Source organism: Aquila chrysaetos, chromosome 4 (genome assembly GCF_900496995.4).
Source record: "Aquila chrysaetos chrysaetos chromosome 4, bAquChr1.4, whole genome shotgun sequence".
NCBI lineage: Eukaryota > Metazoa > Chordata > Aves > Accipitriformes > Accipitridae > Aquila > Aquila chrysaetos.
In genome coordinates, this window is record NC_044007.1 from 9,305,441 (window position 1) to 9,318,821 (window position 13,381).

Sequence of the window (13,381 nt, forward strand, 5' to 3'; positions counted from 1 at the left end):
GAGGTGCTTAAACCTTTTTCAGAAATCAGTCTGTGCTCCTGGCTTCTGGGAAACCTCTTTTTTAGTGGAGTGTCTTTTCAGGTATAACTGCACTGGCAGAGCCTATGTCTATGGGAGGACTAACTCTCATGACAGCAGTATCCTGCCTGTGAGAGCCATGTCCCTCAGAAAATGGGAAAAACAGAGCTGGCCAATGGACTGTTCTGTTGGGCTAGCAAAGTGCGTCAAAGGTTTGGGCAGTATAGGTAGTCACTCATGGAATTTTGGTCCATAAGGAGCCAGTGACTGAGGATGTCTCTGGATTTAGATGCAGGAAATAATAGAAAAATGTTTCTGGAAAGGATAACTCAACAATTCTCTTGTTACATGCATTCTCCCAAATCACTCAAAGAATGCTATTGGTGGTAGGATACTGAGCAAGAGGCACATTTAATACATCTCTTCTTGTCTGTTCTGATGAAGAGAGGAGTATTGGTTTGCAACACTGCTCATTTGATCACAAAATTTTCCTGCCACCTGGTAGACAGAATTCATGTTGCTTTGCTACCTATAGTTAGGGGAGTCTATATCATGCTGTGACTAAGATTCAGCAGCATATTTTTTGTTTAATGCAGTTCACTCATAAATGGCAAGATCCCTCCTCCCTACTATTAATCAAAATGTCACTTGTTGCATACAACACCTGGATATTTTCATATCCTTTCATATCTAGGACATTTAGGTAGAGTCTCACTGGTGAGAAAATGTACACAGTTGGAAGTCAGCAATTGTGCAGGAAAGGAGTAAGTTTTCACAAAGTCGTCTTTGTTTTAAAATGACTGGGACTTCAGAGACAGGTAGTCCTGATCGGTTGCTAAAGCTCTGCAAGCTGTTAACTGCCAAGTCCCACTCCTAACTCTGCACTGATGGGGAGCAGGAGACTGACTCCGCATGCAATGTCACATGGAGTTCCCTTTCAGCAAATGCATCCTAGAAAGGCAGCTGCTTTAAGACTAAATCCATTGTCCATGGTGCAATGCCTCTGGACTATGATGCCATTAAAAAAAATTGGTTGGCCCATTGTCAAGACCCTATTTCAAGAAGGTGTGCATAAGCACCCATAGAGCTAAGTGGGTTATGCTGGTTTCATGATGACATTTAAAGCAGGTCTGTTGGCTTTGTTTTTCTTATGGGAAGTCCTGGTCATTCTGCCCACAGATCACCCTTGCTACGATTGGGTATGGTGACAAGACCCCCAAAACATGGGAGGGACGACTGATTGCAGCTACATTCTCTCTCATTGGAGTGTCTTTCTTTGCTCTTCCTGCAGTAAGTACCTTTCCCCTCCTCTGTTAGCCATAGCCCTGTGCTATGCACTTGCAAAAAGAAGGTAAAGTGATCAAAACTGCCAGTGGAATCAAAATCCCTTTTTAAGAAGTGATTCAGACACTTGAGCTGGTCTATATCAGTAAATCAAACTCCTTTCTTCCTAATTTTGCATAGAGCCTGTTTGGAATAGTATGTCACCCCGATACTCCTCGAACCATGTGTGGGCATTGTCTGAGACAGTGCTAGCTGGCACAGGACAAAATTAATCCAGGAATTGAACACTCTGGGAAATCACAGGGCAGTTCATGAGCCTGTACCCTGGCTCAGGTTAGTTTACTAGTATTGACATAGCCACACAACACTTATTTTTAAAGGATGTGAGGCCTGTTGTTTTAATAATTAGGGTTGGGCCCATCTTACCCAGCTCTAAACACTTGCAAGACAGACATCTACATCTGAGTGATCATCACAGACCAGTGGTCGTCCTTTATAACCAGTGCAGCTCTGCAGAGCATTTCATCTCACCTGTTTCCCTTCTTTCCTAGAGAAGATCTCTGACACCACCACAGAAGTTCTGTTTCTACCCACTAAGATTAAAGGGAATTTAGATAGCAGGTGACAGTACAGGTATTTTTGATCTAGCCAGGTGAATCCTACTCTGGATGCTTAAGAAATGATCTCTAAATTGCTTTTGAAAGTATATTTGTTCTGTTGTGTTACATAGGCCAATTATTTGCCTTGTCTACAAAGTCCTCAGGTAAGAATAAGAGAAGACCTGGGTAAGATGGACCAAACAGCAACTGAAACAATCCCAAGTCCAGATTTTAGGATATTTTTCATTTAGATCAAGACTTGGAAAGAATTTCACAGAGGATAGGAAGTCCCGCACACCCAAATCCAGAGTATGGTTAGCATAGCTCTTTTATCCCACAAGCAGAGTTTCACTCTACCCTGAGTGGAAAGTAATACACCACCTGGAGACCTCCAGCCTGGAAAGGCAGTAGACATTCAACAAGTCTGTTGAGGACCTTAAAATTATTTGGTGTGGCCTGTGGCCCTTGAAAGGATCATGACAAACTCGTTGTCTCATGAGCACAGCAGTGGGAAAGGCATGCTGTACTGCACAAACGTCCCATGTAGCCATACCCATCTCCATCTATAGACCTGTTTCCTCTCATTATTAGTCCATTTTTTCTGAGTAAGAAATGTCTAAAATATTGCATCGCTCTATGCTTTCAGGGTATTTTGGGCTCAGGGCTGGCACTGAAGGTCCAGGAGCAACACCGTCAAAAACATTTTGAGAAAAGAAGAAAGCCAGCAGCTGAACTCATTCAGGTTTGCAGCTACTTATCTCCTCCTTGAAAGTGTTGTGTATGAAGACTGCTGCATCATGTTAACAAGGGCCACCGCTTCCCCCCTGCCCAAATTCTCATTTCCCATTGTGGGAGGTGAGAATCTGTGTTTGTAAAGGAGTCAGTTTTTTCACATTAAGCTAGATAATCTAGTGGTCCTTGCAGTTTTTGAGGAATCTTTAAAATCCCAGAATATCTTTCAGAAGAACAGTGTCTTTAGAAGAAAGGGTCTCATCTGCTAGCTTCTGGAAACCAACCAACTTCTGCATCAGTGCCACGATATCACAGAAAACAAGCTGTCAAAAACATATTCTTTCCAAAATCCAGGTTTTGTTATTTCCCTTGAGAGAGTGCTTTTATGTGCAAACAAAGTTATGTTGCTATTGATGTGAAAACAGCAAGAGAAATAACACAATAGAAACTGACAGTTTCAATCAAGGCAAATGACATACACAGTGGATGTGGTTTGTAAAAACTGAAACACACCCTGGATCTCCCGTTATGCCTCTGGACAATCAGAGGATTCAACGCGAAGAGACTCCTTAGCTCACTTGGACTTCAGTTACGGCCTTTGTTATGAATTCAGAAAATTAAGCTTAAAATTACTAGTCAGGGGACTGACAAATTTGACAGTGTTACTCTTAGTAGGTGTGGAGCGCACCCTGATGGCAGTGAATTAAACTGCAGCATTTACACAGGGGAACAGAGAAAGTTTCTGTGAGATCAGATGGAAGCATTGGTGCTCAGGATCAGACCAGTCCTCAGGAGAAACAGGCTGAGTGGCTTATTATGCTGTTCTCATTAAAAACACTAGCAAACAGAAGGGGCTGCAGGGATGAGTTTTGAATTGAATTCACCTTTTAAATTAAAGCATCTCCACTTATCAGGTAGCTAATTTAGCTACAGTATTGTTTAGTTATGTGCTTAGAGAATTTTCATTGGAGCTGAATGCTGAAATAGAACATTGCTCAGCAAAATTTCCTCTGATGGTACATTAGATAGTAAACTAGCTTAAGCACTTCCAGAAATATTGGGCAAGTCCAGCAGTGCTTGAAGCTCTTTTAGACATACCAGAGAGAAGAATAAAACCAGTTTAATCAAATGTAATATCTTCTTGATGTTGGTGGTTCTGTCCATGTCCTGTCTCCTTTAACAGTCCTCCCAGATCATAATCCAGTGTCAATAATTTTGCCATATAGTAACACTCATTCAGTATGGCTGATAAGTAATTAATTTCCAGATAGTCACTCAGGTGCATCGTTATGTTCTTTGGAACAATCTGGCTGCTGTCAGCCTGGGGAATAGCTTTACCTAACACTAATTATTTCCTCTCCTTTGTACTTCAGGCTGCCTGGAGATACTATGCTACTAACCCCAACAGGATTGATCTTGTTGCTACCTGGAGGTTTTATGAATCAATTGTATCATTTCCATTTTTCAGGTAAGTGCATTGTCTACCTCTCCATCATAATTTTCTGTGAAGTATAAGTCAGGGCAGGAAACATAAACTTCATATATATATATATTAGTGAGGCTTTTGTAGGTCACAGATAGTTGCCAGTTAACTTCCTGGCTGAGAATGAAAAACATGCTTTTAGCTTCTGGATCCATTTCTTCTCCCTTCCCCTGGTGGGATGTTACAGGGGCACATGGATAACTACATCAGTGGCTCTCATGTTGGCATTAAATAAAGGAGAAGGCTGCCTCACCATCAGCTTCCCTTTGTAACACTCTGGAGTTTATTGCCCTGGAAATCTCAGTTTCTCCCTCTGTAATTTTGATCCTGATAAAGTTTTAGCCCTGGATTTCAGAGGTGCCTGTATGTCTCACACCCTCTATGATGCAGTTGTGTATTTTAAGATATGGGCTATGCTGAAAATTCTTACTTTTCCTTCTTTAATTCAACTGGTCTGAGAATTGTGTTGTTCACAGAGGTGGCCATGGCATGTGAACATAATTAATGCTTGTTAAATGCTTCTCTTTTGGCAATACCAATTGCTCAAGGGGATGGTTCAGTGGAGGACAGCCAAAGCATGTTTAAAACTGTCTTCCACTGGAACTATGAACTGAAGGTTCACAAGAAAACTTTTCTGGGGAGTTGGGGTCATGGTTTTATTTTAATAACCACTTCTGAGTTCAGTGGAAAGCATTCCATAAAGACATTCCGACTTAATGGATGCTCATATGTTTATGGATATGAGTCTGTCTGATCCTCACTTTTCTTGCCTGTCAAACAGGCACCTTCATCACCTTGAGGTCTTAACATTTTAAAATGTTGTCCCTATGAAAGCCAAGACTTTTAGCTATAGACTATCAGCTGCTAATAATGGGCATTACTTACCCAAGTGTATGCTTTAAACTTTCATTCTGGACTTGCTGTTATACCTCATTCTGAAAAAAAGTGCCCTTAAACTACTGCTCAGCTCAAACAGAGGTCTCCACATGTAAGGTGTACTCACTGTACTAATACTGCAAGTCCAGCTGTTGCTCAAACCTGATTTGAAGAAACAGTTCAAGCTCCTGCCTTCACAACGGGCAAATTACAAATACTAAATCTTTCTTTGTTGTATTCAAATTATATTCCTTTAAGATTGATTTCACATACGTCAAAAAGGAAATCTCTAAGAAAAAACACCACAAGTGTTTAATTAAGTCTCAGTACATTTCTTTCCTTTTCTCTATCCCTTCTCAGTCTATCTATTCCCACATTATCCGTTATAGAGTCATTTCTAGAGGGTTTCTTCACCTCAGATTTTGTTCAGAGAATAATTCTCAGGCTCTCCTGGAGTCTAGACTCATTACTGTGACTTCAAGCTTGTTCATTGTATGTAGGTTCTTCTGTGATTCAAATGCGACCTGAAATTTAATAGGTGTTTTGCAAATAAGGTCCTGGGAGAGAGGGCAAGGGAGTTCACTTCCCACCAAAGACTGGATTGCCGGTCTAAGCGACACAGATTGGTTTCAGGAACCTATATCACTTTCTTTGCTTTATGGCTGGTTGAAAATGTAGCTTTTATTCTGCTGTCAGTTATGGTCACAGAACAAAAGAGGTATAAACTATTAGCAATAGATTAGTAATTTATGTTTAAAATATCTACTGAATTTATTATGTCATTATTCTCTCCTTGCTTTCTTGTAATGCTTCCTCTCTTCTATAAAAGGAAAGAGCAATTGGATGGTACTGCCAGGTATGTAGCTGCCATTATTATAACCTTGTTTTAATACAGTTATTGAAGGATGCAGGTTAAATTGTTCTTTGTGGATTCATGACCTGTTAACCAAAACATGCTACTAACACCACAGGTAGTCATTAAAAATGATTAACCAATCCATTTCCTAATTGCTTGCTTTTCTCCCAATTTAACAACACAGCTAAAATGCTAATCGTACAAATGCAGTGTTGCTTGCTGATTGTCTGTAAACAGCTTTATCGTTTGTTATGAATAATCATGGTCTAGATTTCTCCTGATCCATGCCATAGAGTCAGGGTTTAGCTTCCAGACCATTCTGGGGTGAATTTAAAGTTCTGCTTCATGTTATTGCTCAACAGTCCTGCACAGAGCAATGTTGTGGTGTAAGGGACCAAGTCTGTGTCGATTCACCATGTGCAAAGATTTCTTCATAATAAATAGTAAGATGGATGGCTAAGATGCATCAGCAGGATAGTCAATCTCTCTGGCAGTACTAAAAAAGCTACATCAGGTTTGAGGCCTTGGTCCCTCCTGAAACAGATGGGAAAGCTCTCAGTCACTTTGGGGAATTTACAAGCAAAGAGAACGAAGGAATCATCAATCCTAATACTGGTCAGACACTGATGACTACAGCAGAGCAGTCATTCCCAGTCAACGTGCAAGGTCTCAAATGGAAATGATATATTTATAACCCCCTCCAGCTAAGTTGCAGATTCAAAAGCACATAAAATAATTCAACCTCTTAGGTTGAAAATGTGAAATACTTAATGCTAAACTGCTATCAATGGATCACCCACAATGAAAGTCAATAGCAATTAAAGGATACATAGTTCCACAGACTTGTGCTGAAGCTATTTCCATTTGCATCCCCATTTACAATGGAGAGAAAAAGAGCAAGAATTGTAGAAAAATTTGAAAACTGTTAGTCAGAAGTCAGGCCTGGGTTCCAGTCCCTGGCCTGATGAAAAGTTATTTTTTTGTTTTTTTACACATTTCATGCAACACATGACAGCTTCAATAAAGGAAGCTGAAAAAACCCAGATTCACACTTGCTGTTCTATGCATTTTTGGGGATCAAACTTCCTTTAACACAAAAGAAAAACCTATATCAAGTTTTCTTACAATACAGGCAAGTGCTGTAGTGCCGAGTTATTGGGAAAAGCTGACTTCCTCCTCCTGCCACTGTCATCATGAGCTAATCTCCTCTTCTTCAAAGACTGCCTGGATGGGAGTTACCTCATTTGTGAGCCCTCATGAACCTTAAGTACTATACGTCCATGACACTGCCCAGGCTAAGCAGTCGTGAGCAAGCTCACTTGCATTAATGTAGATGTCTGGAGATTTTAGCCACCTCCAGTGCTAGCAGGAGCTGAATTTTGGCCTTTACTATGTAGGAGAGAGCTTAGGAGCTGAAATCCTTTTGAGTATGTAACTCCATACCTTGAGCCAAAACATGTTCTGACTCAGATGCAGCAGCAGATTAAAATTAGACAAGTGAATGATTGCTGCAGTTTGCTGTTGGTCACAGCCCCCCTAGAGAAGCTCCTGCACCTGCAGTGACAGAACAGTTCATGGAGTAGCTTCTGAGTTACTGTATCTTTCAGGCCAGTAGTAGAAGTCATTTTATGTTGATGGACTGTATTAAAAATGGAAAAGTATGACTCACAGCTCCAAATCTTTAAAACTGTAATCCTAAGGCCCATCTTGCTTTTATGTTGTTATATATGTAATAACCTTCAGCAAAATAATCAGTAAAACTGCATTGGAGCCTTCCTGTTAGCAGGAATGTGTTTATGGAAATAAGCATTCAATAAGAGGGATTGGAAACCCTCCAGGTAATCAGACAAATGATGGTACTTGTGGGAGCATCCACTGACTTCAGTAGACATGGGACTGAGCCATAAAATCTGGTTGTTTTGACAGTCCCACCTCCCACCTCTCATAAAACTCTTATTTACAGACCAGATAATTAAGAAAAAAAAAAAAAAAAATTCCTCTTCCTCTGACAGTGATTTAGTATAGAAAGTATTACTCGTACTCCACTGCAGTTTGCGTTTAAGGCTGTATTGAAATAAATGAGCACTAAGGGAATGCAGTCCTACTGGAGAGAACAGCCCATAAGTGCACTCAGTCTCCAGGTTCTTGGATCAGTTAAGTACTTAATGGGAAAGCTGTAGTAATAAACCACATTGTCTGAACAGTGGTTGATAAAGGAGAGAGAAGAATTGGTCCAAAGCTTTCCCAGAAGAGTCAGAAAATTTAACTAGTTAATAAACTAGAAAGCAGGCCTGTCTGTGTGAAAATCTGAGCATGGGTAGTGCTTTAAGAGGCAGGGTTTCTCTTCAGTGATGTGAAAGCTCTTTAGGAAACCCAGAGTAGTAGAGTTGAACTCTGTGACAGATCCTTCTAGGATCTCTTCTCAGAAGCAGGACCTGGCATCATGACAAAGTCACAGCTAGATGTGGCTCCTTGTTCTCAGACCATTTGGGAAAAACACAGGGGAGACAACAGAGTGGAAAAGTCCATTTCAGAAGTTGGATCCCAAGGCAAGGCTGCAGGGAAGGACTTGTGATAGTAGAAAGCCGATTAAAGTTTGGCAGCAGCGCAAGGTTTTATTGAAGCTCCCTTTAAACTAAAACTGTGAAGATGTGAGATATGACGAAGAGCACATTGGACTACCTTTGAACTAGACAGCAGGCCGAGTCCTGTAAGCAGTGAAGGGAATTGGTACATATGATGCTGCTCTGTTAAGAATAGCATTTTCCCTACATCCCCTATATAGTCCCCCAAACCAGGAGGAACTGGGGCTGTGCTATTCATTGCTCACTGGTGGGGAGTTTAGTGACTTCATGCCAGAGGTGCCACTAGCATTTTCTTCCTTAATCAATGCCTAAATCTACCAGCCCATGAAATCTCAGATAGCAATTGCTCTTCTGCATGTATTGCAAAGCCTTTTCATCTGTTCAGCTCCCAAGAAGGAAGATTTCTGAGAAAGAGATATTAATGCTCATTTCTGCTGGAGTGCAGCAAATCATTCGGCAAACATTTGGGTGCCCAACTTACATTTAAGGTGGGCCTTTGCTTGATGGACATATTGTTTATTTTGAACCAACTTTTTATGTCTATGTTTGAAGAATGAATTGTGGGCCTGATTTTTCAGCGCTGTTGTTAGCAGCTGTTCCACTGATTTTGACTAGCGTCAAAGCTTTGACACTTGCATATACAAGCACTTTAGTGAAGGATTTTGAACTTTCTCCTAGGGTCTTGCTCCTAATTAGCATTGTCCAACTGTAGAACTAGACATCAGGAGAGCATTTTCATTCCTAGATCTATTATTATGTGATTGCAGAAAAGTAATTTATCTCTGTTTCCTTATCTCTACAAGATAAATAATATTTCTCTGCCTTTGGAAAGTTGGTTTGATTTTTTTAAGTGGCAGAATCGGTACTAGTCCTTCCTATTATGTGAGTATGAAAGAATGCATATAATGTGGTGCATTTTTGTATTGCCAGTAGTAACAGCATAATGAAAATAAAATCATACGTTGCAAGGTGGAAGATTTCAGCCAGCATTTCTTCTTAATACATCTGCCCAAAACAGGAAAGAGAAAAAAGCCACTCTGATCTGCACACTTCATTAACTACAAATGAAAGGCTGTTCCCATTCTTCTTCATAAAGCTTTTCATGGGTAATCATTAACGTCTCATCTTAATAACTTTTCTTCACTTTACAGTAATGTCATGTTTAGTAGGGAGTCATTCTTTGGATCAAGCCTCACAAGAAAACTTAGGTATATACATTCAAGTAACAATTGAGCCTTACTCTTTTCGTATTTCTTGCATGCCATTCTCTGCCTGCACTTTCTGTTTTTACTACAGTAGTTCATCTAAGCACCATAAAAAGTAAGGGGCGATAAGACTGAAAATTTATTTAAGCATTAAAAGAAAGTTGCATGACCTTGCAGATAGATCATTGTTCCGCTGTTCAGAAAACATGGGATCTAATCCTGGCTCTGCCAACGATCTGCTTAGAAACAAGTGCTTTTCTCTGTTTCCATAGAATGGGAATGATACTAACCTACTCTGCAAATCATTTAGAAATTTACTGTAAGAAAAATACGCTGTAAGAGCTAAGTACTGTTCCTTATGCAGTCCCAACCCTGTCTACACAAATTCATGCAAGTTACTTTGCATTTGAGTTCAGTGGAACATCATCTCCGCATGTGTATTTGTAGGTTCTGGTTCAGCAAATGGAAAACAAGTGGATGCTTTTGATCATCTGAATAAAGTTAGTGACATGCTTAAATATCTTGCTGAACTGTGACCTAAGATGTGGGGCAAGAACTTTATCTTCCTGCAAAGAGACATAGAAATAATTTGTGACATTTCAGGAATCTGAAAGACACTTCATCGGAAATAATAATATTTTGCCTAAATTGTCAAGCATTTTATTCTACGCCACACAAACATCTTGCTGTCATTCAACTTTAGCTCATCATTCTCATTCCCACTTCATTCCACAAACATGAAATCATCAACACACGACTAAGCTTTTCTAGCCTAAGCTCTTCAACTTTTGGTGAGCTGCTAGTGAAGCACTCCATTTTTTCATTGGATGATTGGCCTCTGCATAATAGTCAAGAGATTGATTTTGCAGTTTAGTTTGCTTTCCAGTGGTTGATACATGGAGATATGTTCACTGCAAAGTAAAGAGTGGGTCAACATCCATATGGTTTCTACCTACATTGCTGGCTGCATCCATTGGTGAAAAATATCCATCCTGTTTTCACAAAGAATTGAACTTGGATTTTTCTCCCCATGGATTTGTGTGACATTGCTTATTTTTACCCATTTCCAATCACTTTAGAAAGTGTGGATGAGAAGATGGGCTAAGCAAAGGCCTTTATTGTGCATAAGGGCTCTTTCTCTTTCTGAAGGGCATCAAAGTTGAGCCCAAGTTAGGACTTGTGTTCATGTTTCTGGGCAAATAATCTGGATGGTAGGTGAGTTTGGATTTAGAGTCATGCCTACACTTAAATACCCATGAGGACATACACCACTAAAGAGTGTGGAAATTGGTTGGCTAAAAAGGGATGTTTCCTCCTCAGACATTAGAAACTTGCAGATTTAGACCTCAAGATTCAGGGTGCAAAGTGGCTTTTTAAATTAAGACATTAGTTGTCAAGTAGTTGCAGTCCATTATTTTAAGTCTGAACATTTTTGTAAGGTCCTCTCTATAGAAAAGAATGTTACCTGATGAAAGGGAAAGCTGATTAGCCAAAGTTCGGAAGTACCTTGGAAATGCAGAATGCTCTTTGGTTTATATTAAGAAAATTCATGGACTCTGAGATCAGTTGAACATGTTCACTGCAGGATTCATGGCTGTCCTCATAACATTAGTTTTTGTGCTAATTTCTGTTGGGAATAGTTCAAAGCAGAATACTTCTGGAAATCTCATTCAGAATGTTTGATTTTCCAAAGCTAAGTTCACCCATATAGATACAGCTGATAATGTACTAAAATACTGGAGTAAATGTGACTGCCTTTTGCTGCCAGTTACTTGAGATCAACTAAATCTAGTGATTAGCTAAACTGCAAAAAATATGGAAAAATTTCCTGATTATTATTAGCCCTTGTTAGGTGAAAGTGGTAAATACATGGAAGAGGGCTGTGTTTGATTCACTGTTAGCATTAATTCATTATTTTTCTTCTCATACATGTACCATTTGTTTATGAAACTCCAAGACTAGGCAAAGCACAGAGAGGAGAGTATCTGGCTTGCATGATGGGATGTAACTGCACTATTTCCTTGCATGACTGTTTCTGGAAAAGTATTTCTAGTTCAGTGGTTCCCACTCTCTTCTGAGCAACGGTAAAACATCTGCTGCAGAAGCCAGCCATCTCTTGTATATTCAGCCACCAAATTGATCTCTCAGATGGTCTGAAATAATTCCCACTGCTCTTGGGGAACAAGAACCTGAGAGCTGAATTTTTCTTTGGGTAGGAAGCTTTCAAGACAAACTCAGCACTGCTTCTGCCTTTCTCCCTTTATGGTGGTCTGTATCTACCAAGAGTTAAGGAGTTCTCATCCTGGGACTCCAAAGACAAAGGTTTTGGGAAAATTTTTATTCCACCACAAGGGAGAGGATGCAATAGCATGCAAGACAAGCAATGGCGACATATCCCAAGTTAGTCAGAGAAACTAGTCTGAACATTTATCAGCATGTTTGGGATATACTTGAATCCCCCCCCAGTTTCTGGAACTGCGCTGGAAGTCGGGAATCACATTTTATTGAATGTAAGGAAGCCAAATGAAGTGGGACCACTGTCCCAAGGGGAGGAAGAGTAGCTAATATCAGTAGGAGGATTCTGAAAGACAAGCAGCAGTACATGAACCTGTGGGTGGGAACCACTGTCCTAGCCACTCTCATGAAGGATGATGTGATCTGCGCATGCTTCATACTCTGAGACTGAGCCATGCGCATGCTGTTTTAATGAAGGAGATTGTGTCATGAGAACCAATGTTTCCTAAGTCTCTTTAAAAAGCACAATGAAAACAAAAACCCCAGCAGACCCAGATTTCATCCCTTGGAAATGAGAATAAAGTCAATTTTTTTTTTTTTTCTGATGACAGCTAGTCATTATCTGGAAAGAAGCTTGGGTTTTGTTTTGGGTTTTTTCTTTTGTATACAACATACTATTGTATTTTTTCATGTGAAGCTGATGAATTATTTTCTGATGATTCTACTGCTCTGGCTGCCTGGATATGAACACAATTGTCTATATTTGTTGCATAAACATACTGTTATGAATCTGAATGTTACTTTAAGGGTTAATCATCAGGATTCAATTAATGAGAAAGGCTTCAGCTCAGGTAACTTTAACTTAGACTAGAGACCTGATTTTTAAATGACTTCTTATTTAGATCTTTCTGTAGTCAATAACAAGAGACAAGGTTCCCCAGCTGTAAAGTCATCCCAAACTGAAATGGAGCTGAACTGCACTCTATAAGTTGCTAACTTCCCACTGATTATAGAAACGGGTCTAAAGATTAACCTTAGACAGGACATTTAACTTTTTAACCAGCTTATGACAGATAAGATGACTTCTAGCTCCTAAACCTAAGATGCTCAAGCAACAGTCTTGGGACAATGGTTTGCTCCTAAACTGACACTTATCAATGGGGATAGTTGAGAAACTCCCTAGAAAGAGAATTTGGGAATGCTTTTGGTTCATATTATCTACCTTAAACCCCACCCCACAAAAAACAAAACAAAACAAAAACCCCCAACAACAAACACCAAAAACCCCCCACCCCACCCCAAAACAACAAAACAAAACAAAAACCCCAAAACCAAAAAAAACCAACACCCCCCCCCCCAAACCCCAAACAACAAAAAAAACAACCCACAAATGAGTGTGCCTACATATGCAGTGGAAAATATCACTACAAATAAGTGGCTTTGTGTGCTGACTGCAGAGGAATATTTTGATCTGTTTTGGTCTATGAGGAGGATATCAAATCTTGGTC

At 39.9% G+C, this 13,381-nt stretch overlaps 1 protein-coding gene across 4 annotated transcripts in view; it reads left to right on the plus strand.

Moving 5' to 3' along the window:
- KCNQ3 (potassium voltage-gated channel subfamily Q member 3) overlaps positions 1 to 13,381 on the plus strand; it is a 206,390-nt gene that overhangs the window by 172,821 nt on the left and 20,188 nt on the right. The window contains exons 6-10 of one of the 4 annotated variants that reach the window (XM_030012412.2): positions 1,198 to 1,308; positions 2,548 to 2,643; positions 4,007 to 4,101; positions 5,822 to 5,848; positions 9,585 to 9,641. In XM_030012412.2, coding sequence (XP_029868272.1) covers positions 1,198 to 1,308; positions 2,548 to 2,643; positions 4,007 to 4,101; positions 5,822 to 5,848; positions 9,585 to 9,641 — 386 coding nt within the window. The remainder of the gene's footprint in view (positions 1 to 1,197; positions 1,309 to 2,547; positions 2,644 to 4,006; positions 4,102 to 5,821; positions 5,849 to 9,584; positions 9,642 to 13,381) is intronic. The other 3 variants (XM_030012414.2, XM_030012413.2, XM_030012415.2) reach the window with 3 other exon arrangements.